We start from the raw sequence: 19,690 nt of genomic DNA on the forward strand, positions 1-19,690 counted from the left end.
GAGTATACAGACGGGAATGTCTGTATACTCTGTTCTAAATCACAGTTTCCCAACTAGGGCACTCTGACAGTAGGTCTCTTGTGGGGACTGCTATGCAGCAGCACCCCTGAAGGGGTACCCCATCCTCAATTTCTGACATCAAAAAGTACTTCCAGACACTTTCAAAACTTCCCACACTTTCTGTGACAATGGAAATAGAATTCTTAGCTTTACTATTAAGTCCTACATATATACTGTGAGGACAAAATGCTTCAGCATGAAAAACTGAGCTGGATAATACCTTTGTTTAGTAGTCATAACTCAAAAGTCACTTACAGCACCTTTTTAGCATTTCTTGTGTTTATTAAATATCTCCTAGAAAGAAAATAACCAAGTCAGGATTGAAAAACATTTATTGAATCAAAATCAAATACTTTATTATCTACAAGCCAACACTGAACTTACTTTATTCAAGAATGAACACAATGTACAAAAAAAGTATGCTTATATTATAAAAATATGTCAATTTTATCTCCTGGGTGCTGAGCAGAAGTCATTTTAAACAAAATCAAGGCAAACTTGCTTTCTATAATAGAACTGCTATAATTTAATAACAAAAGTGAGAGCTAATATGTACTCACAAAGTATCTTTAAAGGCCCACCGATAATGCTGCATCGGAAATGCTGAACCCAATCAGCACAGTTCACATTTCCACTCTATGCTCACTGGCACCACCTCACGCCTACATCACAGGAAAGCACCTCTTTTAAGAATGCATGTCATTAGTTAACAGTTGTTAGCACATGTTTCAGCAAAATATTAATATTAACAGTCAATTCTATTTAGCTTCAATTTTCAAATGAGACACATTGTTATCGGGAGCAAATGACATCCCAAGGTTTAAAAACCTACTTATCAATGGGGGAAAGTGGACTCCCTAAAAAAACTGTGTCCAAGGTTAGTATCTTAAAAGTCTTGGTAATTTTCTTGAGTCGTTATTGGCACCTTCCTTGGCATGTGTTCCTGCACACAGTGGGGCTACTTGTGCCTGCCAGAGGCAGCTGCAGAACAATTAGAGGCTGAGGAGCGCAGCCTTTGGCTTACCCTGGAGACACGCTCCAGTGCTCACTGGAGAATTTGGTCCTTGGAGAATCAGGAAAGCGAGCGAGCGATCGAGAAAAAGAATAAAGTCAAATCATCAAGTAGGGAAAAGGGACCAGGGCTCCCTGTACTGTTCTAGGAGTTACACAATTATAAACTCTGTACTAAAGTCAAAATAGAAGTAGGCTAGCATTATCACTGACAGCACTAAAACAATCCATCGTATTTAAAGAGCGTGCACACTGCAGCGTCCGTCAGGACCCTGACTGCCGGTCAGAATGACACTGGTGGTCAAGCAAAACCCAGAATGTAGTATCAACACAATTAATGACATTAAATGAATTCAAGTTTAGAAGTTATTAAACTGCAAAATGCCTATTCTGATTGCTAAGCATAAATGTTTTTTCTTGACAGATTCTCTTGAGATTGACATCTACAGAGATCAAAACTGTAGAAATAAAGGACTGAATAATCTAGTGCCTGCTGTACAGGGTAACTTAAAAGAACTGGGGGAAGAAATCCTGCCATGTTTTACCTCTATAACCCAGTATTTATTCACTTACCTATTTAAGAACTTGTGACTAAGGTGAAGAGAACAGATCTAGATCTCTCTCTCTCTATGCAGTTACCTAATTCCTTACTGTTTTCTTCCAGTTAAGCCCATTTCCTGCAGGATATGGGCTAAACTGGACATAGGATTTTAAATTTCTAGTGGAAACCAAACCACTACCAGGCTTAGCACTACACCCTTAGGAGGAGCGTTTATGGAAATACAATTTGTGAGGAACACACACTTTGAAGCCCAAGCATTCTTGGCAATACCTTAAGTCACCACGCAGGTTGTTCTCACGGGCAACAACACAGCCAGATCAACTGCTGCTCCTGGCAACTTCCACTGTCCCACAATGTGAACATGGAGAGGCCACGGACTCCAGAGGCCGTGCTTAGAAGTAGAGGCTAAGAAACTCAACAAACTGCTACTGGAAGCCAACTGGATACCACAGTATTAAACATAAACAAGCAAAAACTGAGACCAAGCACACAAAGAAATGAACAAAGAACATGATGCTCAGAGTCAGACTGGATGAGGGTATTACCACACACTCAATAGATAAACACACTTGTTTACAATCCCAGGTCCTTGCTCGCAAATAAATAGATCGAACATTTACAACAGAATGAATGCCTTTTGAATGCAAGCTTTTCTTTTATTATAATTCTAACTAAATAAAAGTCATACTTCTAAAATAAGCTACAAGTTGCCTTTTTCTGTGAAACTGATGTGACTTGGTGCCACAGCTCACCTTTCTCTAATAGCAGCAGTATCATCCACCCATGGCAGCCAGGAACGCTCCATCTGGCATCCTGTGGGGTCCCACACAAGCAACTTCATAAAGCATGCAGACACTACTCTGCTGCAGTTTCATATGAATAGAAATGATCATTGTGCTTACAGGTCGCATACGTTCCAAAATATACAAAAATGGTGTAAATTAACAAATAAAAGCAGATCTTTGCTTACCAATAAAATCAATAAGGCAGAGGGGTTGAAGGTGGAAAGAAAAATGTGGGGGAAGAATGCAAAACAGTGCCAGCATTCACAAAAAAAGATCATGCTAAAATCAGACCCATAAAAATCAAGAATTAAGCCACAATCCAAAGAACTCTGTCCATGAGTCCAAAGGCATGCATGCCAGCTGAAGGAAATGCAGGATTCTTCTGACAAGTTTCTTCAGAGCAGAACAGGAACGTGTCACTGGAGCAGTCACAACAGGGTGAACAAGACGCCATCACGCTTCTTTTTTTGTAACTGAAAAGGAAAGAAAAGCAACCATGACAAAAAATTAACAGTTGTTGGAACAAAATACAGAAATTCACAATGACCTATAAAACCAGAAGAAAAAGCCAAATTATTTTTATACTTTAGGGGTTTCATGCTTCCATTTAGAAGTTGTCTTTTAAATTTGAAAATTTTATTATGTACGATTTACCCATAATGGTGTTAAATATAAAATTACTTCACCACACATGGGTTTCACACAATATCAGTAACTTAGTAACTTCATTCATGTTTAAAGAACACATAAGAGAGAGCTTGTCACTAGAATCTCAGTCAGAGGCTCCCCCAGAGCAAGACGTCTGAAAATATTTAAAGTTTCTCATTAGGAAAACAACAATCTGAAACTAATACCCAAATGCTGTAACTGACTGTGGACAGACTATTTTTGCCTTTTCCAGTAAGTTCACAAATTTTTTTTAATAAGACTTTTATTTTTTGAACTCGAGTCTGAACTAAGCCTCTCCTCGTCGTCAGTGGCCGTGGGGCTCTGAGGTACTCACTGAGGAGAAGTCCGGGGCTATCCGGCCTTTGTGTCCACCAGCTGCATCTGCACGTTGGCGGCCATGCCACCCCCGTAGCCTCCCTTGGACTGCATCTGGTTCTGAATGGAGCTGACCTGAGACAAGAAAGGAAAAGAACGGGTCAGGAACTAGGGCCACTGCAACCAATCAATTGACAGTTTGGCTGGGCTGCTTTTCCCAGAAGGGTACTTTTTATAGAAAAAAAAATTATACATCTTTTTATAGACTTAGAAATTGTTTTCAATATATGGGGAGTGGTAAGCTGGTGGTTGAACAATTCTTTTTTTTTTTTTTTTTGGCCAAAACACCCCCGACTCCACTTCCCTATTACAAAAAAAAAAGTTTTGTAGTTCACAAGGTACTTGGCTACATTTCAAAACCAGTCAAAAGGATAAAGATGAATTCAAGTTTGTTCCTCAACCACCTTAATTTACAACCACCTCACATATTAAATCACCTCAATTTCTTGGATTAGAATCAGATACAAAAATAAAGTAGGAAACTGAACCAAAGATAAATTTTAAAAGTCCATGTGGTAAAATTTACATAATAGTAGTATTCTTATTCTAAAAATGACTTCAGTCATGTCCTGCTCTCTGCAATGCTATGGACTGTAGCCTGCCAGGCTCCTGTCCATGGGATTCTACGAATACTGGCATGGCTTGCCATGCCCTCCTCCAGGGAAACTTCCTGACCCAGGAATCGAACCTGCATCTCTCAGGAGTCTCCTGCATTGGCATGTGGGTTCTTTACTACTAGTGCCACCTGGGAAGCCCTAATATAGTCTTAGTAAAATCAATAAAATGAAAAAGTATAAGCATTCAAATGAGGATTCAAAGACTTGGAATATTCAAAGGAAGCTTAGAGGCCACACCCCAAGAGCCAAGTCTGCATATTGAGGAACTGAGTAGTATACCCTTTTCTCCTCTGAGCCCAGGGGATCATTCTCTCCAGCTTCTATCACATGATTAGAGCCCCTGAACTTTATTTGACTCATCCTCTGCTGAGCCTATGATGTCTCCTTAACACACTGGGGGATTTTTGCAGAAACCTGTGGCCAGCAATTGGTTATGTAAGAGAAGACTGAAACATCTCAAGTCAATAATGAGTTAATACTCCCTCAGAATAGGCTGCTCTCAGGTTTACAGAATCACTTCAAAATATGACATCATGTAACCCTCACAATAGTGCCAGGAGGAAGCAGTTAAGAGTGAAGCTGTGAAAGCCTCGGCATTTACCCTCATCCCTGATAAAGGCAGAACCCCAGGCCTGCACCCTCCCTTCACCTGTGACCGTGCTGTGTGGCCCCAGGTGTGCCATATACCCCCCAGGACACAGCCCTGCCCACCGGAGGGACAAGCCCCTGTGCCACCCACCAGGCGGAAAGCACCGGTTTCGCCACCAGGAGGCTTCCACAAGCCTCAGGACCACTTTGGGAACACACTACAAGCAAGAGGAACTGTGATCCTGCAGCCAGCATGAAGGATCCCATAAACAGACAAAATCAGATGGCAGAGAGATGTTTCGGATGAAGGAACAAGATAAAAACTCACAAGAAACAGCTAAATGAAGAGAGCTACAAAAAAAAAAAAAAGAGAGTTTAGACTAACGATAGTAAAAATGGTCCAAGATCTCGGAAAAAGAAAGAGGCACAGATTCAGAACTTACAAGAGATGTTTAACAAAGAGCTACAAGATGTAAAGAACAAAGAGATACAAAGAATACAATACCTGGAATGAAAAATACACTAAAAGGAATCAAGGCAGGATAAATGAGGCATGAAAAATGAATAGCTGGAAACAATGGTAAGAATCACTGTTAAGGAACAGACCGAAGAGAAAACAATGGAAGGAAACAAGGCAGTCTCAGATACCTCTGGGGCATTAAACACACCAACACGTGCCCTACAGGGTGCTAGAAGGAGAAGACAGAAACGGCCCGAGAAAACACCTGAGGAGGTTATAGCTGAAAACCTCCCTAACGTGAGAAAGGGAACACTCAAGTCTAGGATGCGCAGAGTGGCTCACAGGAGATGAACTCAAGGAGGGACACACTGAGACACATGACCAAATGACAAGAGAGAAAATACCAACACAGTAAGGAAGGGCAACACATGATATACAAGGAAATCCCCAGAAACCCATAAATTTATCCGCTGTTTCTTCAGTATAAACTCTGCAGACCAGAAGGGAGTAGCATTATATATTCTAAGTAATGAAAGACAGATGGAAAATCTCTATACAGTCAGCAAAAACAAGTCCGGGAGCTGACTGTGGCTCAGATCATGAACTCCTGATCACAAAATTCATGCTTAAACTGAAGAAAGTAGGGAAAACCACTAGGCCATTCAGGTATGACCTAAATCAAATCCCTTAGATTATACAGTGGAAGTGACCAATAGATCTAACAGAGTGCCTGAAGAACTGTGGATGGGGGTTCGTAGCCCCGTACAGGAGGCGGCCATGATCAAAACCATCCCCAAGAAAAAGAAAGCCAGCCAGGCAAAGTGGTTGTCTAAGGAGACCTTAGACCCAATCATGAGTATGAAAATGAAACAATGATTAGAAAATGTTCAACAAACAGAAGTCCAGGACCTGATGGCTTCACAGACAAATTACATCACATGTTGAGAAAAGAGTTAACACCTATCCTTTTGAAACTCCTTCCAAAAGAATGAAGAGGAAGAAATACTCCCAAGGTCATTTTATGAGGCCAACTTCACCCTAATACCAAAACCAGACAAAGATACCACACACAAAAAAAGGAAAGAAAATTACAGGCCAGTATCACTGATGAACACAGATGCAAAAATACTCCAACTGTATATTAAAAGGATCATACACTATGATCAAGTGACATTAATCCCAGGGTTATAAGAATTTTTAAATATCTGTAAATCTACGTCACAATCCATTGTCACATTTATTCAACATAGTTTCAGAAGTCCTAACTGTGACAGAGAAGAGAAAGAAATAAAAGAAATCCAAATTGGAAAACAAGTAAGACTGTCACTGTTTGCAGATGACATGATGCGTGATACACAGAATATCCTAAAGATGCCACCAGGAAACTACTAGAGCTCATCAATGAATTCAGTACAGTTGCAGGGCACAAAATTAGCACACAGCAGTCTTTTTCATTCCCATACACTAAAAACGAAGACCAAAAAGAGAAATTAAGGAAAGAATCCCATTTATCATCACATCAAAAACAATAAAAAACACAGGAATAAGTCCACCTAAGGACAAAAAAGACATCTACTCTGAAAACTATAACATGTTGATGAAAAAAATCAGAGATGACACAGATAGCAGGCTATATATACCATGTTCTTGGTAGAATCAGCACTGTCAAAATGAGAGTACTACCCAAGGCAATCTACATACTCAATTCCATTCTTATTAAATTAGCAGTGTCATTTTTCACAGAACTAGAACATCAGCCCTGGGATTTCTTTGGAAGGAATGATGCTACAGCTGAAACTCCAGGACTTTGGCCACCTCATGCGAAGAGTTGACTCATTGGGAAAGACTCTGATGCTGGGAGGGATTGGGGGCAGGAGGAGAAGGGGACAACAGAGGATGAGAGGGCTGGATGGCATCACCGACTCAATGGACGTGAGTTTGAGTGAACTCCGGGAGTTGGTGATGGACAGGGAGGCCTGGTGTGCTGTGATTCATGGGGTCGCAGAGTCAGACACGACTGAGCAACTGGACTGAACTGAGAACAAAGTTATTAAATTTATATGGATACAGGAAAGACCCAAAATAGCCAAAGCAATCCTGAGAAAGAAAATCAAAGCTGGAAGAAACAGGCTCCCTGACTTCAGACAATACTATATAGCAACAGTAATCAAAATAGTATGGTACTGGCACAGAAACACAGATCAGTGGAACAGGATAAAAAGCCAGAAATAAATTCACCCATCTATGGCCACCTAATCCATCACAAAAGGAGGCAAAAGTATACACTGGAGAAAAGCAGTCTCTTTTCAGTGGTGCTGGGAAAACTGGACAACTATATAAAAGAATGAAATTAGAACATTCCCTCAGAGAAGGCAGTGGCAACCCACTCCAGTACTCTTGCCTGGAAAATCCCATGGACAGAGGAGCCTGGTAGGCTGCAGTCCATGGGGTCACGAAGAGTCGGACACGACTGAGCGACTTCACTTTCACTTTTCACTTTCATACATTGGAGAAGGAAAGGGCAACCCACTCCAGGGTTCTTGCCTGGAAAATCCCAAGGACGGGGAGCCTGGTGGGCTGCCGTCTATGGGGTCACACAGAGTCGGACACGACTGAAGCGCTTAGTAGTAGTAGAACACTTCCTAACACCGTTCACAAAAATAAACTGGAAATGGGTCAAAGACTTAAACGTAATGAGGCCAAACACTATAAAAGTCTTAGAAGAAAAGATAGAACACTGACATAAATTGCAGCAAGATCTTTTTGAATCCACCTTCTAAAGAAAAAAACTGAATGGTAGCTAACTAATTAAACTCAGAAACTTCTACACAGCAAAGGAAACCATAAACAAAATGAAAAGACAACCCACAGAATGGGAGAAAATATTTGCAAATGTGGCAACCAACAAGGGATTAATTTCCAAAATATACAAACAGCTCATGCAGTTGTATGTCAAAAAAAAAAAAAAAATCAAAAAGTGGGCAGAAGATATAAAGACATTTTTCCAAAGAAGACACACAGATGGCCAAAAAGCACATTTAAAGGTGCTCAACACTGCTAATTATCAGAGAAATGCAAATCAAAACTACAATGAGGTATCACTTCACAAGGGTCAGAATGGCCATCATTAGAGAAAGTCTTCAAACAATAAATGCTGGGACGGGAGTGGGGCTAAAGGGAGCCCTCCTACTGTTCATGGGAATGTAAAGTGGCACAGTCACTACAGAGAACAGCTTGCGAGTTCCTTAAAAACTAAGAGAACTGCTATATGACCCAGCAATCCCACTCCTGGCTGGGCATATATCCCAAGAAAACTAATACAAAAGGACACATGCACTCCTCTGTTCACAGCAGCAGTATTTACAACAGCCAAGACAGGGAAGCGACCTGAATGTCCACCGACAGAGGAGTGGATAACGAGTACGTGGTAGATATATACAATGGATTTTTATTACTCAGCCATTTCACAGAATAAAAATGCCATTTGCAGAAATATGGATGGACTCAGAGATTGCCATACTGAGCAAAATAAGAAAGACAAGTACATGATATCTCTTATATGCAGAATCTTTAAAAAAAATGGTACAAATGAACTTACGTACAAAACAGAGAGTCACAGGTATGGAAGACAACACTGTGGTTACCCAGGGGAAAGGGGTGAGAAGGACACACGGGGAGGTTGGGACTATGTAAAATAGAGAACTGTTACAAACAAGGACCGATAACGGCCTATATGGGAGAAGGATCTAAAAAAGAGCAGATGTGTGGACACCTTACTCATTCTGCCTATGCCTGAAACTAGTACAATGTTAATCAATTATATTCCAATAAAATAATGTGAATAATAGTGCCATTCACAGTACAATGAACGGACCTAGAGATTATCATACTTAGTGAAGTCAATCAGAGACAAATATTATCACTCATGTGGACTCTAAATAAAAAAACGAACTTATTTATAAAACAGAAAGATTGACAGATATCAAAAACAAACTAATGGTTCCTAAAGGGGAAACACAGGAGGAATGGATAGATCACATACACTAGTCTATTTAAGACAGATAACCAACAAGGACCGACTGTATAGCACAGGGAAGTCCACTCAACATTCCACGATAATCTATATGAGGAAAGAATGTAAAAAAGAATGTATGTATAACTGAATCACCTCGTTCTACACCTGAAACTAACACAATACTGTAAATCAACTATACTCCAAAAATAGAATCCAAAGACTTCAACTGCAATCCCGGTTTATTCATTAACACCGTAACTCTGGACGCACTATTCATCTTCCGTGAACATCAGGTTTCCTACTTGTAGAGTGATTACAGATGATCATCCTTCCTAACCATCTTACACGGCTACTTTCTAGGGAGATATAAAAATGCTGGGGCATCTTCCTTTTTATTCCGGCTGTGCTGTGTGGCATGTGGAATCGTAATTCCCGGAGCAGGGATGAAACCCATGACCCCGGCACTGGCAGAGTGGAGTCTTAACCACTGGACCACCAGGCAAGTCCCAGTGGGGTATTTTCTTATTTACCAAAACAAAGGCACAAGGTTATCTGCAAACTCTCAAGTGCTCTTAGTATATCCTGTCTTCATTTGTATCAATCAGAAGCATTTTGGAAACTCAGAATCACGCTAGATTGCTCGGAGCAGGAGGAATAGGAGGTGATGGCCTAACAGATTCAGAGTGAGGCAGGTTTAAATACATTCTAAGTGAAAATAGTAACAAGACATAAAATGCATAGCGTATTTGGGTCCAATATGTTTAAGGCGAGAACATGTGATTGGGTCTTAAATGGGTAAGTTTTCACTCATTTACTGAAAAATTCACTTCTGTGGAACTAACTCCAGTGACACCACATGAGTTACTGTAATATCTATATTCACATGACTAAACAACCAGTTTAGGTAAGAGTACCCTAAAAAAGAAACTAAAATCCACAGGTCTGTTTAAGCAAACCTGCTCCGCCTGAGGAGGCTATGGCCCACAGCCTATCAGTTCACTTTCTGCTCCTTTTTGGCAACACCAAGTTTTGTGGCAGAAAGTTGGATTTTACCATGGTGCCAAATAATTTCCTACCTAACACAACATGTTATCCTAGACTTTATAGGTATCCTAGGCCTATTTACAACAACATCTTTATTTTTACACGGTACATTCATAATGCCATGCAGATTATAAGAAAGACAAATCTGTTTTTCTTCCAAAAGTCAATTCTTTAATTTCAAACAAGAATTTGGATTTCCAGTAAGTAACCCTCATCACTCCTGTGAAACATTGGGCTGAATGAGTTACAAGCTGGAGTCAAGATTACCAGGAAAAATAGCAACAACCTCAGGTAAGTGGATGATACCACTCTAATGGCAGAAAGTGGAGAGGAACTAAAGAGCCTCTTGGTGCGCGTGAAGGAGAAGAGTGAAAAAGCTGGCTTAAAACTCAATATTAAAAAAGTCAGATCATGGCATCCAGTCCCATCGTTTCATGGCAAGTAGAAGGGGAAAACGTGGAAGCAGGGACAGGACAGATTTCCTCTTCTTGGGCTCTTCCGACTCTTGCGACCCCACGGATTGGAGCCCACTAGGCTCCTCTGTCCATTAGATGTCCCAGGCAAGAATACTGGAGTGGGTTACTATTTCCTTCTCCAGGGGAATATTCCTGACTCAGGGATCGAACTTGGGTATCCTTGTTGCAGGTGGATTCTTTACCAACTGAGCTACAAGGGAAGCTCTTTTTTGCCTACATAGTTAAATTTTTATGAACACAAGTAGGGAAGAAGACGTGTTGATGAGAAATAAATTAAAATTCATCAGCTATAATAAATTTGAAACCATTCATTCTATTTATCTTTGTCACAATGACCTTAATATTAACAACAGTCAGCAGTCCATTTGGTCTCATCATTCCGCACTGATCCAGGAAACAAAGCTATTGAATTGTATTTTAACAGCAACCTGACGGCTCTTACGTTTCCACAAAAGCCGTTCAGTGTACTTTTCCTACAGACTTAAAACAAACAAGCTGTTTCCTTTCCAGGAAGCTACGAATGTCATCCCTTAGCCTACCCAGTAACTGCAGTGACAAACTTGTTTGCTGTATCCAGGACACCCATTCACCTATTTCACAAGTCTGTTCTCCTGTTAGGTTTTTTGTGAACAGAGTCCAGTCAGCACACAATGCAGCCTATCTGTGTTATGAAAGCCTTACTGACTCTCTGGTTCTAAACACTTGAGGGAACATTCAGACACACGTGCGCACTTGAGATCTGGGGGGAAAGCGACTCTGGACACACGGTCATTTGCTTCAGGGCAAGGATGAGGCACAGCCCGGGTAAAAACCCCCTACTGGTTTCTGGCACACTACTCTCTGTTTCTCTTAGATGCAAATTAGGGAGTAAGAGTTCAACTGAGTACATCTAAAGTCTCTTCTGAAGTTCACCGAAACCTCTATAACAAAGAGCAAATATGTGCAAATTTTAATCCTCTGCTAAGTGCATGAGAACTTATGTTACAGTAATAAATTGCAAGCATTCTAGCATCAGATAAAGGCTAATATTTTATAAAGTAAAGGGGACAAATACATTTGCAAAGGCAACCCAACTGAACTTAAGAGAACAAAAAGGAGATTAAATATTACTAAAAAGCTGACCTCAAAGTTGCTGGGTGGGGTGGGAGGGATGGGGGGAATGGCGGCATGAGAATCCATGCGATAGTAACTTCCTTTCTGAACTCAAATCCTTTAAAAATTTTAAAGCGGTTACTCAGAAGAAATGTAGCTACAAAGAGTTTAGTACAAACAGAAAAAAAACACATGGCTTCGCAAACTAAATAAGAGATTTTTCCACTATTCATTTCTTCTCTTCACACTCACATTAAGTGTGTGTACTAAATGTCTGCAGTTCACTGGGCACAGCGCACTTGCCAGACAGGCACATCTGACCACACCCCAGGCCCCACCCACCTGCTCCACCCTGGTACTTACAGAGTTCATCCCACTGAACAGGTCACCTGACCCCACATGAGCTGTGTGCACGAAGTTTGTGGGCTCTCCAATCATACTTCGGTCAATCCGCCGGCGCCTCTTCTAAAATATAAGGGATAATGTTCAGAAAATGGTCTTAACAAAAACTTATTCTGGTAGATTTATACATTATGCACAAATGACTCTCTATGAAAAATGTTTTTGCCCAGGACAGGAAAATACCTAAATCTTGGTATCGCCACAACCATCTCCTACGATGAACTCCCCCAGAGAAATATATGCACCAAAAAAAAAAAAAATTGGTAAAGCAAAATAATATTTAGAATTTAAAATAGATTATTTGATCTAACTTCGGCCATCCATGTATTTGTATAATAACCATTTAAGTTTTATTCTTAAAAAAAAAGATATGTAAAAGTATCATCTGTAACCATCGTTCATAACAAAGACGACAGTATGACGTAAGTACTGAATTCTGTGTCTCATCATTAAACACCGATGCTATTCTGATGGTTATTACTTAGATCATAGCCAACTGCCCTTTCCTGCTGGAGTGAATCTGTCGGCTAGTGGTACAGGGGAGGCTGGGTTCTAATCCAGTCACTGATTTCCGGTCTCTTCTGGCTCTAAGTTACAAACCGCCTCCCCGTCGCTTCTGACACCCGTGTCCCAGCAGCCCCCAGGACTGCAGCTGCAGGTCGCGGCAGCCCTTGCTCCACCACACTAGGGACACTTCCTCACCATGCTGCTGTGTTCAACTGAACCATCCAAGATTTTTCGAGAGATGAAGGTTATTTTAAATTAGACCCAAGTTTTCCATGATGCCTTAGATTCTGTGATCGATTGAAGAGGCCACGGGCACAGCTGCCTTGTGTCCCAATGCCAACTCTGTGTAGCCCCATCTTCTTCCCTTTCAACAGAATATTTCTCCTGAAAGTGCTACCCGATCAAAACCAAGGCAAGCTGCAAACTAGTGGAACTAGGTCAGGCTGCCTCCCAACGTAGTGTTCCATGTCGCCATCCCCTGAAATGTTGCTATGCACATGTTACACCCTAAAAGCTTATCCAAGTGACAGCTCTCCAGGGTTAGGATGTGATTTTCTATAAAACCACAAAAGTGGCGTGTTCACACATTAATTTTAGACCTAAAATAGGTATTACTTTACTGTCTCTACCTTTTATTGCCACAGAATCCCAAAAGAAGTCTCGAGTTCAACAGTGGCTCTGGAGCATCTCCAGGTTCATTGGTTCTCCCTTCCAGTGTTCTGTACGGCATATGCGGATCCCTCTCTAGCTGAGCACAAATTTTGCTACAGTGTACCAAAGTTTCTTCTATTATTTCTTTGATACTTTTCCTTATGTTCTTTGTTTGCAATTTCCAGAGCCTCTGTTATGTGGACATCTGAATGTGCCTGTGTGTCTAAGGAGGGTGGGGATGAGGAGGAAGGGAGAGAGTGTGTGTGTGACTTTCATCAGTTATTTGTTTCCTTTGTATGTTTCACTGAATTACAAAACAACTCCACTTCTTCCTCTCCAGGAATCCACATGTGTTCTTGTAGGCCAGAGAGTAAATATTTTAAGCCTGCAGGCCACACAGTCTGCCAAAGCTTTGACCCACTGTTATCACAGCAGGTAAGGAGCTGGAGACAGTGAGGGAGCAAGTGAGAATAGCGGTGTTCCATTTAACTTTTAAGCACAAAAAAGGGTGGCTCACAAGTTCTGGTTTAGTGACCTTAGCCCTAGATCAGAAATTTTTTTCAGTGGTAGATATGTTATTATTTTATCCATTATAATTTTAGGGGGAAGTTCTTTGTTTGCAGTTAGTTTCTGATCTGAGACTTTATATTACATGATTTCCCTTTTTCTCTCAAAAATACCTGATTGAATAGAGTCTGTAACAACAGGTATTATAATCTATAACAACCTCAGAGCCAACTCACTGGAAAAGAAGCTGATGCTAGAAAGACTGAGGGCAGGAGGAGAAGGGGGTGAGGAGGTAAGATGGTTGGATGACACCATCAGCTCAATGCACATGAGTGTGATCAGAGGAGATAGTAACAGGGAAGCCTGACACGCTGCAGTCCACGGGGTCGCAGAGAGTCAGACACGACTGAACACCACCACCACCACCTAGAAGCAAAATATTCATTCCTTTACTTCTCCAAATTTAATTACTTCAAGCCCCCTTTTAAAGGGTTAAGATTCAATCCATCCTTGGGGCCCTGTCCCCAGGGCTATACAAAGACTTCAGGTTAAAAGGCTTGGCAGCAAGCCAAGTATAAGGCCCTAGATCCTTTGTCTATGTCCTTCAACCTTCTCTTTCTTGGCGAAACATACCATCTCCTGCTGCCTTTACACAGGGCCACGTAAGGACCCGCGCAGACTCCCTGAGCACAGGTCCGCCACCTGCAGCCCTCCTTCGATGCAGGAGGCCAAGTGCCGCCAACACAGTCGCTTCCACCCGGTTCCTATTCTGCCCCTGGATTCTGAGTTTGTCTATTTCTATCCACCAAATTCAACAAAGTTCCCTTCACACTCTTCTCATCTGAGATGTTACAGCACAAGTCCCTAAATGGTCCTTGAGAAGCGGTGCCATCTCTTCTAGGACTAAGGAAGGGAAAAGGCAATGCAAATGCTAGTTTTGTGCCTACTTTTCCCTCCACAATACACTGCTACATTTCCACCAAACTTGTCTTATCAGAAACCCATGTTTCTCCAAGCACATCCAAATGCATCTGCACCAGAACAGGACACGAACTTTCTTGACACCTGATCAGGACAAACTGTTGGGGTTTCTTCCCCAGGATGCCCCTTGACTGACAGTAAAGGAGGAGGCTTCCAGGTTCTTGGCACACTCCAGACATAAGCAGAAAAGGGGAGATGTCTACAGATGGAGACAACAGTCAGCAGTTATAGTCGCTGGACTCGTGGCATCTGTAGGACTGCGGACTTTGTGCAGACCAGCCTGAAGGGGCCACAGCTCCCAAGTACAGAGGGTGCCACCTGGCTCAGCCAGAGGGCCCTCTAAAGCAGGCAATGGGCTGGCCTATTGCAGAGAATAAGATCTACTTCCATATCATTCTTGCCCCATGAATACACAAGACTTCTAATAGTTCTGAATCCACATCATCTCCTTCAGAAGGGTGTGTCTGGGGCTTAGCAGGTAGCTACACTGGGCCCATGAATCCACATTATGTGAGTTATTCCAACAGCTGAATTATTGCAAGATGCAGGGAGAGAGGAGTCACCATGGTACACTGAGGCCACCAGCTATCTCACCCTGAAATGTTTCCTGAGAGATCAATGAACGGATGTGCTTGTAGGTCGCTGTGCCTCTGAAGTAGCTGTAGTAATATGCACTCATAAACAATAACACAACATGCATGCTGAATGAGAGAGGATGTTCAGGAGGAGACAGCTGAACTGATTCAAAGGACAGGATGACATCAACCTGCTTGCATCATAGTAATTATGTTGGGTGACTAATTCATCATCTGAAAATAATGACTACTTTTCAACTTGAACTTTATGGAGCTGAGCATCACACTTTTCCTTTAGACTTCACTTCATGACATCTAGTCTAACCTTGATTTTAGGGTAAAAAAGCAGAAGTTTCAGTCCTCCCTTCTTTAAGGCTAGAAGGAGCCCAGCTTGTTAAGCAGGGGAATGACATGATCAGAATGGTTCTAAAAGGCTACTCCATGATCGCTACAATGGAAAGCACGGCCGAGGGCACCAATGGAAAAGGTATTAGAATGATGCTGGCTAAAGGAGATTACTGAATTTCAACTACCAGTAGCGGAAATGGAAAGTTCAGGTTGAAGCTAAAATCAAAAACTGGATTTGAGAACTAGGGAAAGGTAAAAGTTATGAAAGATGAACAGATTTCAGACTGAATACAGGGTATATGATTTACTGGATTAGACAATACTGGGAGAGCCTTGCTGGAAGAGTCATACTGGTAGAAGACGGAAGATTCCGTTTAAGACACACTGCATTTGGGACTTAGCCAGCGGTCCAGTGGCTAAGACTCCGCACTCCCAATGCAAGGGGCCTGGGTTCCATCCCTGGTCAGGGAACTAGATTCTACATGCCACAGCTAAGAGTCCCCATGCCACAGTTAAAAATCGCGCACGCCGCAATGAAGACGGACAATCCCACGTGCCACAACTAAGTCCCGGGGAGCCAAACAAATAAATGGAAAGAAAAAAAAAAAAAGACACACCAAATCTACGATAGCTATGACACATTTAAGTGAGGCCTAGCAAATGATATTCAGCGTGCCTCACGTTCAAGGGCACTGAATACACAGACAGAGGATTCTGAGAAGCGCTAACTAGAGATGAGAAACAGAGTCACCAGGATAAAGTGGTCTGAGTTAAGGAGACTTCCCAGGAAGAAAAGTGCACAGAAAAGCACTCCTCATAAGGCTGGATGAGGAAAATAAGCCATTAAAGCAAGCCAAAAAGGAGCAGCCTGGAAGTCAGGGGCAAAGTCAGATGTGGGCTCTTCAAGTGTGATGGGGGTTAGGTAACGCGCTGCACAGCTGGAGGGAGGTCAGGTGAAGAGAAGCGTGTCCCCTGGACTCGGCGCCTGCTCGGCACGCTGGTGACCCTGTGCCCGCAGTGACGGGGGCGCCAGCCATCAGGGGAGTGAGGGGAGGGGGCGGGGAAATGAGAGGTCCCACACAGAGGATGGCACAGAGTCTGGCCTCGAACGGGAGGAGACAGCTGTAGCTCAAGGGAGAAGAGGAAACCAGCAGACTGGATGTTTTCCCTTCAAGATGAGACAGACTTGATCATGCTTAGTTTCTGATGTGATAGATCCGAAAAGAAACAGGAGGTAAAGAAAAACGAAGGGTTATCAATATTATAAGTGCTCCAGAGAAGGTAGGAAGGACGGGATCCGGACCCGGGCTGAGGTGTTCTTCAGACTTCTGTTACTACTCTCTGAGTCAAAAACCTAGACTCTGAGTATAACTAAGTATTTTAAGATACAAAACTGAAATATTTTTCAGGCACAAGTCAGACATGTGAAGAACAGCCCACTTCTCTGGTGTGCTGTACCGAGAGCACAGGCCAGAGACAAGAGTTAAATCGTGGGCAAACAGGGGAATTCCAGAGTCAGGCCTCTGCGAAGAAAAACAGGAAACGCTGTACTTCACTCAATACGCACGAACTGTTGTCAGTAGCAGAGTCACAGTTTTTCCTGGAAACATACTTTATTCTTCTTTATTCCTTATAGGGAACTTTACTAAAACTGTCAACCTTCTGAATAATTCCTGCCAACCTTAAAATATTAACTGTTATTCTGCGTAAGGCCAAGGCCCAAAGGTTAAAACAAATGAGTGGCTGTATTACCCTGAAGGACTAGGGAACATGTCTCTTCCCATTCAATGTGTGTCCACTACGCGTCATTAGAACTTTTGAGGGCTTCCCTGGTGGCTCAGTTGATAAAAGAATCTGCTTTCAATGCAGGAGACCTGGATTTGATCTCCAGTTGGAAAGATCCCCTGGAGAAAGGAATGACAGAATCCCACTCCAGTATTCTCTCCTGGAGAATCCCATGGACAGAGAGGCCTGGCGGGCTACAGTCCACAGGGTCACAAGAGTCAGACACGACTTAGCGACTAAACCACCACCACCACCACCGTTATTTAAGTCCTAGAGACTAAATCTTAGATACTAGACACTTATTCAATGAAATGTTGATATCCAGAATTTGCTTTTATTTATCCACAAGGGGTGGAGGGAGGCGCTCTTCCTTCCCTTATTAGTTTTTAAAAAGATACACTCATGCATTTTGTTTTCCTCCTAGTCTACAACTTACATAAAAACTTATGCACCGAGTACTAGCAAAAATGGTTATGTCACAAATATGAATAAGAAATATTTACTTTCATGTCTGATTTTCATTAGAACATAATCTTATCTGTACTCTTTCTGAGGCCTTACAATTCTAAAATGCACTATGTACTTCCTGTCTTCCTCTCTTAACTCTAACAGATATATATATATTTAGGAGATATATTTGAAGTTTTTAAAAAATACACTGTGGAGCTACCACATCAACATACGGCGAACTGCAATACCCATTTAGTCTAAAATGCTGCTATCTATATGCATTATTCATGCACTCCCATCACATGTTCCTTCTTTGAAAATAAAAATTACTAGGCCAATACAAAAGTAAAAATCTGGAATATAAAATTCAGACAAAGGATCATGCTGAGACTATGTTTCCAAAGGATCCCCTCTCTGCTCTCCCGCTCGTCTCTGATGTGCGCTCCGTCCCTCTGTGCCTATGTGCTCTGTGCGCGCGGCCTTCTCCAGGGTGTCCTAGGGTCCCCTTTCCCCTCCTCCCCCATGTCTTCACCTTATTAACTACGCTGATGACTCGTGAGTCTACTTTCTCTTCTCTGAGCATTAGACACACATTCAACTGCTTACTGGACACGTCCGTGTGAATGCTGACAGGATACTCAAACTTCCTATGTTCACAAAGTGTAAAGCGTTAGTCACTCAGTCGTATCCAACTCTTTGCGACCCATGGACTGTAGCCCCGCCAGGCTCCTCTGTCCATGGGATTCTCCAGGCAAGAATACTGGAGTGGGTTGCCATGCCCTCCTCCCGGGGATTTGTCCCAGGATCGAACCTGGGTCTCCTGCATTAGCAGGCAGGTTCTTTGCCGTCTGAGAGGCCAGGGAATCCCACTTGTGATGGTGGTTTAGTCACTAGCTCGTGTCCGATTCTTGTGCCGCCATGGACTGCAGCCTCGAGGCTCCTCTGTCTGTGGGATTCCCCAGGCGAGGATGCTGGAGGGGGCCACCATCTCCTTCTCCTGTGTCCACAAGTAAGCGTGTAACCTCACTTCTGCAGCCTGGTCCTCCTTTCCATGCCCCCTGGGGTGGGCAATGCTCCTAGCAGTACTTCAAGCCGGGGCTGAGGGCTCTGCTTCGCTCCTCCTCTTCCTCACAGTGTCACGTCACAGCATCCTGGGGATTCGATTCTATCCTACCCTTCCTCTCTCCACCCCACGGCACTGCCACAGCCTTCCTTCAGCCCCACCGCCTTCCACCTACATCGCTGTAGTCACTGCCTAACTGATTTGCTAGAGCTTCACAGCCTTCCTTCCCTGCCTGATACTCCTTGCCCTGTATTTAGATCTACCTTTCCAAGTACAAAACTGATGTCACGCACCACTTTAAAATCCCTCAATGGCTTTTCAAAACCTGCAGGCTAAATTTAAACTCTCGAAGCCTATGAAACCCTGTTCTCTCTCCAGCCTCATCTATCAACGTTTCCTTGCATTCTAAGCTTCGGTCTGCTACTCGAAGTTCCTTAAATATGCTATGATCCAACTTTCTCACTTCTCTGCCCTCGATCTGAAGGACCCTTCCTACTGCTCCGTGGCTAACTCGGGCACCTCTTCTCTATACCCTTGCTCTGAGGTTCCATGCTCCTCCTTTCTGTACTCACAGAACCTTGTGTTCACCTCCACCAAAGTAAAATTTGCATCTCACACCAAATTTAAAAGGTCCGCTGCATCACAGATGTGCTCCTCACAGAGAGGG

The 19,690-nt window shown here is 42.6% G+C and overlaps 1 protein-coding gene across 1 annotated transcript in view; it reads right to left on the reverse strand.

Annotated features, from left to right (window-relative positions):
* Positions 1–374: 374 nt before the first annotated feature.
* CDC42SE2 (CDC42 small effector 2) overlaps positions 375–19,690 on the reverse strand; it is a 50,989-nt gene continuing 31,673 nt past the window's right edge. The window contains exons 2-4 of the mRNA XM_086410453.1: positions 12,118–12,219; positions 3,422–3,537; positions 375–2,891 (exon numbers count right to left, since the gene is read on the reverse strand). Coding sequence (XP_086266579.1) covers positions 3,439–3,537; positions 12,118–12,219 — 201 coding nt within the window. The 3' untranslated portion in view covers positions 375–2,891; positions 3,422–3,438. The remainder of the gene's footprint in view (positions 2,892–3,421; positions 3,538–12,117; positions 12,220–19,690) is intronic.

Source organism: Bos grunniens, chromosome 7 (assembly GCF_055505025.1).
Source record: "Bos grunniens cultivar Pamir isolate PY7600 chromosome 7, Bosgru_T2T1.0, whole genome shotgun sequence".
NCBI lineage: Eukaryota > Metazoa > Chordata > Mammalia > Artiodactyla > Bovidae > Bos > Bos grunniens.